At 44.0% G+C, this 13,096-nt stretch overlaps 1 protein-coding gene across 1 annotated transcript in view; it reads left to right on the top strand.

Annotated features, from left to right (window-relative positions):
- The window catches only part of COL28A1 (collagen type XXVIII alpha 1 chain), a 193,180-nt gene that overhangs the window by 56,561 nt on the left and 123,523 nt on the right, over positions 1–13,096 (top strand). The window contains exons 12-14 of the mRNA XM_019508467.1: positions 4,123–4,191; positions 7,506–7,574; positions 10,810–10,878. Of these exons, the coding sequence (XP_019364012.1) occupies positions 4,123–4,191; positions 7,506–7,574; positions 10,810–10,878 (207 nt within the window). The remainder of the gene's footprint in view (positions 1–4,122; positions 4,192–7,505; positions 7,575–10,809; positions 10,879–13,096) is intronic.

Genomic DNA, 13,096 nt, shown 5'->3' with positions numbered 1-13,096 from the left:
CCTTGCTGTGATACCATCACTGAATCCCTCTCTTTTTCTTTCTATCTAAGTTGTGGCAGGCAAGTTTAAAGGGAGACGTAGCTGGGATTGACCCCTGTCTCAGATGGGTGTAAATGAACATGTATACATGCCCTCTTTCCATGGGCTTACTAAAAAAAGTTCGGAAAAATGTGTATTTCACAATGCATGAAAACTGAAAAATTGTGAAATCTGCTTTGCATTGATATATGGTAACTGTCAACAGGTGTCATAGTGTAGATCATAAAGTTAGTTTACTTGTGGTTTTGTAAGATATGTTAAATTTGCACTCCAACAGTCATTGTTTAAATCAATAGGAATACTTCTGGATCCTGGAAGGCTTAACATATGCCATTTTCAATCACTGATCACATTTTTGTTGAGAAGTTTTCATAGTGTTTCACCCTGTCCCACTAGGCCTGCATTTGGCTTACTACATTTAAAAAATAAGGTCTATTGAAAATATGTGACTTAGTTGTGACTAATTTTTTATCCCTTTACAAAATTGTTCCTGATTCATCAATTTGCTAATTGCTATTTCCTCTAAGTTTTTAAAATAGAGAAATTTTCAGAACTATGTTTGTTGTAGGAAAATTGAAGAGTATTGTAGTAGAAATGGAAGGACGTTGTAGCAATGATGATCCAGGAAATAGAAGAGAGGCAAGGATTTTGTAGGTGATATCTTCTATTGCACCAACTGCATAGCTAGGATAGACTTACACAAGCTTTTGAATGCACTACATTCTACTTCAGAAAGAGTTTCCTTTGGTTTGGCAGATCTCAGTTGTAAGAGCTTTCTAGTAATATTATGAAAGTACATTTGGGTTTTATTCTTGTTAAAATGAAAAGATTAATTGCTGCATTATATTTCAATTAATTGATTGGTCATTTAAATGATAAATTAATAATCAATCAGTGCACTTCTTGGTTTGATCACTAGCACTATTAAGTACCAACATTAAGAAAGAGCATTAGGATCTTAAAGATCTCAGGATCCTAAAGATCTTAGGATCTCAGTGGTGCAGGAGCCCCCAGGAAATACCAGGCCAGTTACCACCCTGATGAAAGGTGGGTTGGGGTGCCTTAACCCCTAAGCCCCCACAACTGGGTGGGTTACCCCTTTGTAGGGTCTAGAAGGTGGACCCCAGTGAGAGAGTGGGGCCATAGACTCGCATCTCTCTGGACATCCCCTGACTGGTCAATTCTGGGGCCAAGATCGGAAGGGTCAAAAGGCCAGGGGCCCACCATGAGAAATGCCCAAGAGCTGACGACCTGGGGTTCTGAGTGGCCTGGAGGTGGTCCAGGGCTAGTGAGCCAAAGGTCCTGGGGGGACCCCATCTGGAAGGGGAAGCAGTTCAGGGAGATATGCTGCCCAGAATGAAGGCGGATTAGGCTGCCGGAATAGAGGAATCATAGAGGGGTTCAAGCAGTAGGATCCTGGGGCCTAGCATGGGGCTGGTGATTGTGAGAACACCTGGATGCCATCTGCAGGGCTTGGGCTGCAGTGTAGGGGAGGAACAGAGCTGCAGATAGTGCCCCCTGGCATCGAGGAAGGAAATGGGCAGCCTCCCGCTTTATTAAGATCAATTAAATAATTACCAACAAGGTGTGGTGGGCAAGAAGGCAGGTGGTTAGCCCAGAAGCCACTGGGAAGCCTGCCCCGGGAAGGCATCCTGTTACAGACCCCTGCCGAACGAAACGAGACAACCAATAACTGACACCCAGGAAAAAGCCAACCTGCTTAGTGGGTCTTTCATCAGCCCAAAGGGACTGCCCTGCCTATCTTCAAGAAAAGGCAGAAAGTAGATCCCAGGAATTACAGGCCAATCAGCTTGACCTCAATCCCTGGTAAGATTCTGGAGAAAATTATCAAAGAGACCCTTCTTGATAAGCTGCTGGATGGCAACTTAGGGAAAGCCAGCATGGGTTTGTCATAGGTAGGTCTTGCCTGACCAATCTCATCTCCTTCTATGACCAGGTTACATATCACCTGGATAAGGGAGATTGAAATCATATATCTGGACTTTAAAAAAGTCTTTGATCTGGTGTCTCATGATCTCCTCATGGAAAAATTGGCCAAATGTGGCCTCGGCTACTTCACACTCTGATGGCTGGGAAATTGGCTCCGAGGTCGAACCCAGACAGTAGTAGTTACCATAAGCAAATCATTATGGTGCTCCATGACCAGTGGTGTCCCCCAAGACTCTGTCCTTGGACCGGTTCTCTGTAACATGTTTATCAACGATGTGGACATTGGTGTCAGAAGCACACTGGTCAAGTTCGCCAATGACACTAAACTTTGGGGCATAGAGTCCACACCTGAGCATAGGCTGGTGATCCAGGCTGACATGGATAAGTTTTGTAAGTGGGTGGATATAAACCTGATGACGTTCAATACAAAAGATGCAAGGTACTCCACTTTGGGGGGGAAAAAAACCCCCACAGCATACTTATAGGCTCGGCAGTGTTACGCTCGCTAGCACCACAGCTGAAAGAGACTTGGGGGTCATGACTGACCACAAAATGAACATGAGCCTTCAATGTGATGTTGTAGTTGGTAAAGCAAACAAATCTCTGGCTTGCATTCATAGATGCTTCTCAAGTAAATCTCAGGATGTCATCCTCCCCCTGTACTCAGCCTTGGTGAGGCCATAGCTGGAGTATTGCATCCAATTCCAGGCTCCACAATCCAAGAAGGATGCCAAGAAACTTGAGAGGGTCAGAGGAGAGCCATGTGCATGATCAGAGGGCAAGAGATGAGGGGCTGAGAGCCATGGGACTCTTCAGCCTGGAAAATCCCAGGCTCAGGGGTGACCTAGTGGCTGCCTATTAGTACATAAGGGGTGTGCATCAGGATCTGGGGGAATGTCTGTTCACCAGCGCGTCCCAAGGGATAACAAAAACCAATGGTCATAAACTCCTCCATGACCATTTTAGGCTGGACATGAGGAAAAACTTCTTTACTGTCTGAGCCCCTAAGGCCTGGAATAGACTCCCTCCAGAAGTGGTGCAGGCACCTAGGCTGGACTCTTTCAAGAAACGTTTGAGTTTACAGAGCCTGGCTAGAATCCAAGTTTACAGAGCCTGGCTGGAAGCCGGAGTGTGACTCCAGCAGGCCAGGCTCTGGTTTTGGGCAGTACATGCTACTGCTATCTATGCCACCCTGCTTTTTCTGCTGCAGGCTTTTTGATACCAGGGTCTCCTGGTTTCAAACAACCCCACTATGCTGTCAATTAGCAGTGCAGTGAATGCCTGTATGTGCAGAATGTGTGGTTTGTGATAGTGAAGATAGGTCTGCAGCACCGCAAATTGCACGTGTGCACTTGTCTGGACGCATCCAGAATGTCACTGCTCGTTCTTGGGATTATTCATTGTGGTGAAATCCTGGCTCCACTGAATGTCAGAATCACAAAAAAGTAGAGCTGGAAGAGATCCCAAGAGATCACTCTGTCTTCCTGGGGAGGTCGTTGTGTCTAATGATGAAAACCCAGTCATTTCACTAGATCAGTATCACCCCAGCTATAGATTCTGAACTTATATTTTTAGATTAGAAATGCTTTGTGGAAGCAAATGCCTGTTTGCCACATACTGTGGTAAATATTATCATCAAATCATAGAAAATCAGGGTTAGAAGAAACCTCAGGAGGTCATCTAGTTCAACTCCTTGCTTAAAGCAGGACCATCCCCAACTATATCATCCCAGCTAAGGCTTTGTCTAACGGGGTCTTAAAAACCACCATAAACAGAGATTCCACAATCTGTCTGGGTAACTTGTCCTAGTGCTTTACTGTCGTAGTGAGTTTTTCCTGATATATAACTTAAAGTTCCTTTGCTGCAACTTGAGACCATTGCTCCTTATTCTGTTACCTACCACCACTGAGAACAATCTAGGTCCATCCTCTGTGGAACCACTCCTCAGGTAATTGAAGCCTGCTACCAAATCCCCCTTCACTCTTCCCTTCTCCAAACTAAATAAGTCCAGTTCCCTCAGCCTCTCCTCAGAAATCATGTGCTCCAGCCCCCTCACCATTTTTGTTGTTCTCCACTTATTATCAAAGTACCATGAGCCTGTAAGTGTTTCTTACTAGGTTTGTTTTGTTTTAGGGAGAGCCAGGTCTTCCAGGTCCTTATGGTCCTCCTGGAGCTCCTGGAATTGGACATCAAGGATCTAAGGTAATCATCATCAAGAATATATTTCCCATTACAATCCTGTTCTTAAGTGAATGCCCTGTTGTAATATATGTGGTAATATTTTGAACAAAATTCTTCTTTGCTAGTGAAAACTCAAGCTTTTATCATTTGAAACTAAAAGGTGCCTTCCTGGTCAAGGCGTGATTATATATAATCTCTCTCATGGCAGTAAACAAATTGAAGTACTTCTCACAGCATAAAATACATGAGGTTGATGAACCATGTGTAAAAGTGATCAAAGTACATCTACATTTATTAGGTAAAGATGTCTAATAGTATTAGAGGCTTGAAACCAAAGTTGACCAAGCACAGGGGACTGAATTGTCATTCATTTTCTTAGCTGGGAGAAGGGAATTAGCTTTAGGTTTTGCTGGCTGGTCTCATACATTGGTCCATTCCTCATCCCAAGTCTTCGTAGTTGCTTTAGTCCCTGGATCTTCTGTATTTTGCTAACATAGTGCCAGATTTTAAACAGCAGCACTTCTATGGGGTTTTTCCCTTGTTCCTTGTGATCAAGGAAGTTATTTAAGCTGTGGGACAATGCAAGAGTGTGGAGTGCTGTCACTGAGCACAAACTAATTACGAAGCCTTCGAGCAATCCAGAATAATGGACAATGCATTGCTATATGGAGCTGGGCAGTGAACAAACTCCCAGCCTCTGCCCAGTGTGCAGAGCAGAGGCTGGGAACTATCTTGATCAGGGACAGGTCTCAGCCCTGTGCTCTGATTGAGTGATTGAGGCACAGGGCTTGGAAAGAGCTGCAGGGGTGGGGTAGGTCTCAGCCCCCTGCCTCAATCTTCCGGTGGGACAATTAGCAGTGAGCTATCTGCCCCACCAGTGGATTGGGGCAGGGAGCTGGGACCTGCCTCTCCCCTGCAGCTATTTCCAAATTCCCTGCCTCTGACTGGGGAGCCAGTGCCAGGAGCTCCCTGCTGTTGGGGCAGGAGGACATTGTCCCTACCCCAGAAGCAGGCAGCCCCCCAAGGCCAGGAGACAGTTGTCTCCTAGCCTGATGCTCCCTACCAGACCCTGGTTGAGCACCTAGGGCAGGGATGGGCAATTATTTCAGTTGGTGGGCCGTTTAATGACTTTTGGTGAGCTGTTGAGGGCCACAAGTGTATACCTGCCCCTTGAGAGGTGCTCTGCCCTCTAGTTCCCATCTTAGGACTGGAAGTCCCACCCCTAACCCCTGACCTTTGCCACCAGAAGTCCCTCTCCTTGCCCTCCGGAAATACTCCTTTTTGGAGGGGAGGGATGCCATCTTGGAACCAAAAAGCCAAATCATACACTAAAAGTCAACCACCTACTATAACATAGTTTAATTTTACTATGAAAAAATATTTGTCATGCTTTGTGTTCGCATTATATAGAGATGATTGCACAGTAACTCAGAAATAAAGTCTTCCTCTTGTATATTGTGTGTGGGGGTGTGTAGGATGTAGTTGGGGTGGGGGGTGTGTACAGTGGTGTGTGGGTGGTGTGTATCCATATGGTGGGGTGTGGGCTGTGTGGGGAGGATTGTGGAGTGGTGTTGGCCAGGTGTGTGGGGGCAACAGGGTATGTTGGGGGTGTGTATGTGTATGTTGGAGGTTGTGGGGGTAGGCATGGGTGTGTGGGATGTGTGGAAAGGTGAAGGGGTGTGGGGACTCCCCACGCACTTCTCCCTATGGTGTAGCCTCCACTGGTAGCGGCAGCAGTAACAGGCGGGGGTACTCAGAGTTCTTGTGCCCAGCACATACTGCTGCTGGCGGTGCTCAGCTCTGGCCAGCGCTGCACACTGGGTTGAGAAGTGCAGTCTGGCCAGCCTGCTTCCATCATGCAGGGCTTCCCACAGTGCATGTGCAGCTCTCACACTCACATACCACTGGGGGAAAACCTGCATGATGAAGCTAGCTGACTTTGCTGCTCCCTGCCATGCAGATGCTGGGACTCTGCTGAAAGCAGAGGGGAGCCCTGGCTCCTGCTTCTGCATGGAGTCCTGGGACCTGCACAGCAGGGAGGGGTGAAGGCAGCTAGCTCCATGGCGTGGGGCTTCTTCCTAAGGTGCATGAGTGCGGGAGCTGCATACAGAGCCTCATGCAATAGAAGTGGGCCTGCCTGACTACACTCCTTGCCCCCATGTGCAGTGCTAGATGGAGCCGTGCACCAGCGGCAGCAACGCCTGTGCTGGGCATGAGCACCCCAAGCACCTCTGCCTGCTGCTACTACCACTGGTGGGGGCTGCGCACCATAAGAGGGATTGTGTGGGGGGTCCCCACACCCTCCCTCACTCTCCTTCATACACTGCCCACCTGAGCTCCTCATTCTCACCAGCCCAGGGTGTGGGCTCCACAGCCCCATGCTCCACGCTCCCAGCCAGTTCCCCCCCTGCCACTTCCCTACCTGGGCCCAGAATGAGTGAGACACTGGGGAAGTTGAGTGGATCCACCAGCAGCTGCAGCAGTGGCAGCAGCAACCCCACCGAGAAGCTGTGCGCTGGCTGGGCCAGGCCCTTCCACACACAAAGGTGGGAGCAAGGTGCAACAGGGTATTGTTGGGGGGGGTGTATTTGTGGGTGCCTCACTTCCTCCCTTGTGGGTGGAAGGGCTGGGTGGGATACAGTTAGTTGGTGGGCACCTGTAGCCTGGATGAAATTGCCTGGCAGACTGGATCCAGCCCACAGGCCATATTTTGCCCACCCCTGACCTATGGGGAGCCTGGAGCTCCCCTGGTGGTGGCAGGGGCCCATTGCAGGGCCTGAGAAACCAGCAGCAGATTGGTAACAAATTTGCAGCCAGTTCCCTGCACATCTAGACACCTGCCTGGCATAATTTACTTGCAAGTAACTTACTTGTGAGTAAAGCAGTACTGCAAGAAATGCATGTGTAGACATGCCCGATGTACTGGAGGAGCAATGTACTTGAATCAGAGGCACATAGCAACTCTATTAAGCCTGAAATTCCTGTGCTGGAGTAGAAGCCTAATTCTCATAGACTTTCAATGAAACTTAGGAGAGGGACACATGATCAAGTTACCGTGAGGTACAGGAGAACGTGGCTTTCTAGTACATGATCATGTGCGTGCTGTTACCATGAGCAGTTACAGTAGAGCAGCTGACATGCAGTTTATCTCATAGTAGCTTGTACATGTGCCTATTTCTTTAGATTGCAAAATGTCCAACTCCCATTTTTAAAAATCTTTTATTAGTCAGTTAGATGCTTCTGAAAACTATATAAGCAAATGAGTCTGATCTGCTACCCTAAGGAGATGGTTTGTTCAGAACAAAAACTAAACTTTCAATATTCCTTTTCACAAGGGTGAAAGAGGCCAGGAAGGAAGAATTGGGCCTCCAGGACCTATTGGAATTGGTGAGCCAGGATTAACTGTAAGTTGACAGTAAAGTTCCGTACAATATATTCAAAATAAGAGCAATCTGAGAAATTGAGGTGAACTTGCTTGATAGATAATAGTCTTATTGAATAGTCATATTGACTATCACACAACCTATTGCCCCCCCACACTGCCATACCCCCTCACAATCCCTCCCCCAACCATATACATACACCCCACTCGCACCCCACCCTGTATCTCATACTGGGATAATGACAGTAATTACATGTGTGTCAATAACTGCTGCATTAACAATCGCACAAAGCATAATGGAAACAGGAGCCAGTACAATTTTCAAAGCCAATTGAAATAGGATCAGGTAATCAAGCTTTTCTCCATGTAAGCAGCATTGCAGAACTGTTTTCTGTAAGGCTTTCTATATACAGGTGCATTTTTATCTATAATTCCTACTTGATAGGAATTACAGAAAGCACAGCACTTTTAGGCTTGTCAAATTTAAAAAAAAAGTTAAACAGCACAACACCCAATACAAAATAAATACAAAAAAGAACTTTGTGCCATTCCTTGATGCCCATATGTACCTTTAATTAAAAACAAGGATTGACACCTGGTGTGGAAATGATTCTTAAAGGCTATGTATTTTTCCCAGCATTTGTGGCACTGTCAGATTCACATCCCTAAATCCTAGCTTTCACATGACATCCATATTTCTTATTTATAAAAAAGCAAGAAAAAAAATTTAATTCATAGCTTTACTTACTAAATAATGTTGTAGAATCTCTACTGAACTGCAGTCAGTCTTCTAGGTTCTCCACAGCCCTTTTAATAGGTATGTAAAACCTTTGCAAACAAAGCATGTGGTAAGTAGTTGTTCTTCCAACCTGCTGATAAACTCCCTGAAATCCTTGTCTTTAATTTGCAGGAGTGTTGATGGGTTTCTATCAATACATTATTTTCATTGTTTTTTCCTCTCTTACCCATCAAACAATTAAAAAAATATATTATACAAAAAGGCATTTTCTGTCATTAAAAACAAAACACAAAACAATACAAACAACAACAAAGACAGATTTTTCATTTTACAGTCCCAAATGTGGTCTGGTGCTGCTACACTCAGGAAATTAGGATTTCATTCTCATAATGTTTGCATTTTTACACAGTCAACTTGTAATTGGAACAATTACAGTATTTCTCCTCTTAAAAAAAAAAGACATAACTGTTTCACTTTTGAACATCCCCCAAAACTCACCAATGGGCTTATATAATAAAAGTATGAATTACTGAAAAACAGAAAAATATTGGCAACATTTTAAAGACCAACCTCTGCTTTTCTAAACTTCAACATTTCTTTTTTTAATCACTTTACTATTTATACTAGATTTCAAATGTAATATCCCAACTAATATATACAATATTTGCCTATCTCCATTCAAATTGTTAGTCATGAGTTATTTCTTCTTTGTATGATGAAGATGACCTGATATGCATAGTTCCAACTTTTTACCCATACAAGCATTAAGTTTACTTTACAATAACAATAATACTTAAATGTTCTCACTACCACATTTTGCTGATGGGCCTTATGGACAGGATGAGTTGTCATAACAGAATAAAAAACTCGCATCTTGTTGCATTTCTAGACCTCTACTGACAATGCAGATACACCAGCATACCCACCCGCACAACTCCACCATGTACAGGACACAGTTCAATTATCATTGGTGCCAGGCATTAAGCTATCCAGTTCATGGAAATCTAATAAATCCAAAGCAAAGGGGAATGCAGTCTGGTATTTTGAACTAGTCAGTGTTATTAGTTCATGTACATAGTGGTACTGGAAAGAGTTATTCCGTATTTTAAGAACAGAAAATTTCTGTCTTCTCAGGGACCACACTGTGATAGCTATTGGGATATGTTGACTTTGTAAATGCCCTCTCTACTTTATAACAAAATGAGAATTTCTGTGATAATTTCAAATCTGATGCTAGAACATCATTTGACTAATGGTGTTCTAACAGTCTCAGTACTGTATCAGAAACCCACATATTAGCTGAACTTTTTTTCCAAAATTTTGCCACTGCAGGTTAGGATACAGCCACCATGCATACCACACAGCAAGACAGAGGAAATATCAGAACCAAGCAAAAGTTATGATTTTGTGCTCAAATATCCATCTATACTTCCACAACTTTGCATAATCTTACATATAAGATTAAATGAAAAACAGAGCCAGTGTACAATGGGGTGTTGATTTCCTGCGTGAACACTGCCCAGGCTTCAACACATTGTGTCTTTTAAATCTCTCTCTCTAGACATTCAGCTGTTATTACACAGATAATTTATTTTTCACATTTTTGAGGCAATATTCAAGTGTAGGTATTATGCAAGCTACATTTGAATAACTGGAGCATTATGCAAACACTTGCAATATTGCAATACTAATACCATCTCAACTTGAGCTAACTGAAATTTGCTTCCACCTTAGATATGTCTTTAGGCTCTTCTTCCCTTCCCAGCTTTTGGTTCCTGTCCCTAAGGACAGAGCAATGGGACCCATGGCACTGAAGGAGACAACATCTGGAAGACTCTGGTGGCCCCCACTGTACCACACTGATGCCCCCATATGGCACCAAGTGGGTCCCCATGCTGAGCCACACTGGGTTCCCTGGGTCACCAGTCTTCTACATGTAGTCTCTGTCAATGCCATGGGTCCCATTGCCCTGTTCTCAGGGACAGGAACCAAAAGCTGGGAAGGGAGGGCGAGCCTAAAGACTCTGGCAACAGCATCAGGGGAGCAATGGGGTTGGTCAGGGGAGAGGCACCCAGATTGTGAGCCTGGGGCCTGCAGGATAACTCCCTGGGGACTGCATGTGGCTCACAGGCTGCCAGTTGGTCAGCCCTAAACTATGGTATTGTATACTGCTAGGTGGTAAACTATACTGATGGCTAAAGATACATGTAAACAAACGATGCAATTTCACTGCTGTCTTTCTTCTTTACAAACAAGAAAAAGAGTGTATAGTACCATGTCATACAATTCACTTCAGGATTGGATTGTTATTTAAATCTATAAAGCATGGCCATTCCATTGTGCTTTAATTGCCTGTTCTTAGCAAGACTTTGCAGAAGCACAGCTCTTTTTTAGCCTTTGCAGTTTTCCATTTCATGATGGATTGGATGGGATAGTAGTACAGTGTATATGAAATAGTGTCAGCAAGAAAACTTTACTGCATACACAGCTTGAAGCTGTTCTTTCTTTCTGTTGCTAGGGGGCACGGGGTCCTGAAGGTGTACAAGGGGAGCGAGGGCCACCAGGACTAGGTATTCCGGGCCAGAAGGTAAGAAAAAAAAAATTCCAGTATAATTATTATAGTAAGATTTCAAAAAAGTATCTAAGCAATTTAGGAGCACCCGTACCATTTTGTTGACATTGAAAACTAAATTGGTGGGACTTGGAACTTTGTTTTATAACACATTTGTACTTGTATAATTAGCCTTTCTACCAGTATTAAAAAAGAGAAGTGGGCATGTAATGTATAGCCCCGCCAGTGTTACTCATTCAGATTCAGTGTATGATTATCCTGAAGAAAATAAAGGACAAGCCTACCTCAGTGTAAATTACCCCAGTGTACATGTATGTTTGCAGCTTGTTCTGGGGTAGTTGTTTGCTCAAGGTACCTTCCCCCTTACCACCTAGACTGAGGTGTATTATAGCTCCTTCTGCCTGTTGCTAACTGGGATAGATGGTTGTCTGCCCATTCAAGATCCTAGTGCAATTAACATCAGCTGTTTGCAAAACCAGTATAAATTATACCAGTGTAAATGTGCCCATGTGTCCAGTCCCTTCATCTCCTAACCAACTTAGGTGCTTCTGAATATGTCTTCCAACTTCAACCTGCTAATAAAAAAGTTGTACCCTCTCCAGAACACATTAAAAAATGAATACCCCTCCTAGGATATAAAAAGATATTAGTTGAACTTGCACTTTGCTGCAGAGGATTAATTTGATTTTTTAATAACCTTTTGTCATCATCATCATCATCTTCACTTTATGGTTTATGCACCATTGACTGTTCCAACTTCAAAAGCTTTCAGACCATCCTTTCCATCTACTTTCTTCTCTTGTAGACTGTAATGATCTGATCTTTGGAATAAGAGATTTAATTTATAAAATAGAATAGATAACCACTACATAGATAATATTGGTATAACCTGTTACCATATAACTGATGTCTGTATCACTGTAGGAGTGGGCAAGTATAACAAAGCCAGTAACTTTAATTATGTTTCATTCAGGATTATAGTTACTATAATTTAACTCACTTGTATCACTGTAGGGGCATGCAGATGTAACCTGGCTTCCACGCCACAACTCTTCCACCCCTTTTAAAGTAGCTAAAAATCACATCTTTCCACATAGCTTTAGTTCTACAGAATGTATTTAATGAGAGGCTTCTCACCGGTCTTGAGTAGGTAAAAAGAACATTTTTCAGAAACTATTGATGCAACCAGAATAGCTGCTCAGTACAGGAGGGAAACATTCAGAATGCAGAAAGTTCAAATATGAATTATATGAGTGTCTATGATGGCCTTACCTTCTTAAGATATATAAACACGATAAGTATTTTAATTTCACATATACACATACATACATGTGCAGGAAAGATCAGTAGTAGAACGCGACCTGGAGACTTGTACTCCAGTCTCAAATTCATCCTGTTTCTTTTAATCAGTCCTAAAAAGAGCACAAACATGTCATCCTAACTGAGATATTTTAATGGTTCAACAGTTCTCTGGAGTTCTTGAATTACTGAAGAAAGAGAATTTGTCTTAAAGGAAAAGCTGTCAGACAGACAGATTTACAACAGTACACTCCAAACTGCTCTATCAGGCTAAGTACAGAGATTCAAAAAGGTGGAATTGATTCAATCTTCGCAGGTTTTTCTAAGCTGCGTAGCTTGAACTGATAACAAACTGAATTGATGTTCAGTGTTTGAGGGGCTAAGACAGGCAGAAGCCTGCACTGGCTGAGGTCACGAGCCTGGGGGTGCTCATGTGTACCACCCCTTGTGGCCAGCTGCTTAAGGTTGCTAAGCCCAGCCCAGTGGCATCTCAGGCCTGATTGGCAGCTGGACACATGCCAGCCCACCTCTGCAGTCACCCACAGGGAGGGAAGAGCTGGTAGAAAATCTCTTCCCAGCCCCTGCTTCTGAATGGGGGTGGGGAGAGGGAATGCACCAACTGGCCCCGGCCACCCACCTGCGGTCAGCCTGGCACAGGAAAAGCCCCCACCAGGGGAATTTCAGTCCCCTGCAGCCTGGCTAGCAGAGCTCTGAATAGTCTCAGCCCCACCCCCACAAAAAAAATGGTTTATGTGCACTGAACTTCTGTTCTGTTACAGGCTTAAACCAGTTTCAGATCACTTAAACTAGTTCATGTGTAAACTTTTTCTTTAGCCTCGAGCACCTTTTGCAATATTCACATGATGAAACTCCCAAAGTGTTCCACGTTTTCTTGGAAACTCCCAAGTCTTCTGCCTGTGACAGTTTCATTTTT

Source organism: Gavialis gangeticus, unplaced genomic scaffold, assembly GCF_001723915.1.
Source record: "Gavialis gangeticus isolate Ggan-Ray unplaced genomic scaffold, GavGan_comp1, whole genome shotgun sequence".
NCBI classification, from domain to species: Eukaryota; Metazoa; Chordata; order Crocodylia; family Gavialidae; genus Gavialis; species Gavialis gangeticus.
Note: the sequence above shows the minus strand (reverse complement) of the source record. Positions and strands in the feature narration are given on the sequence as shown.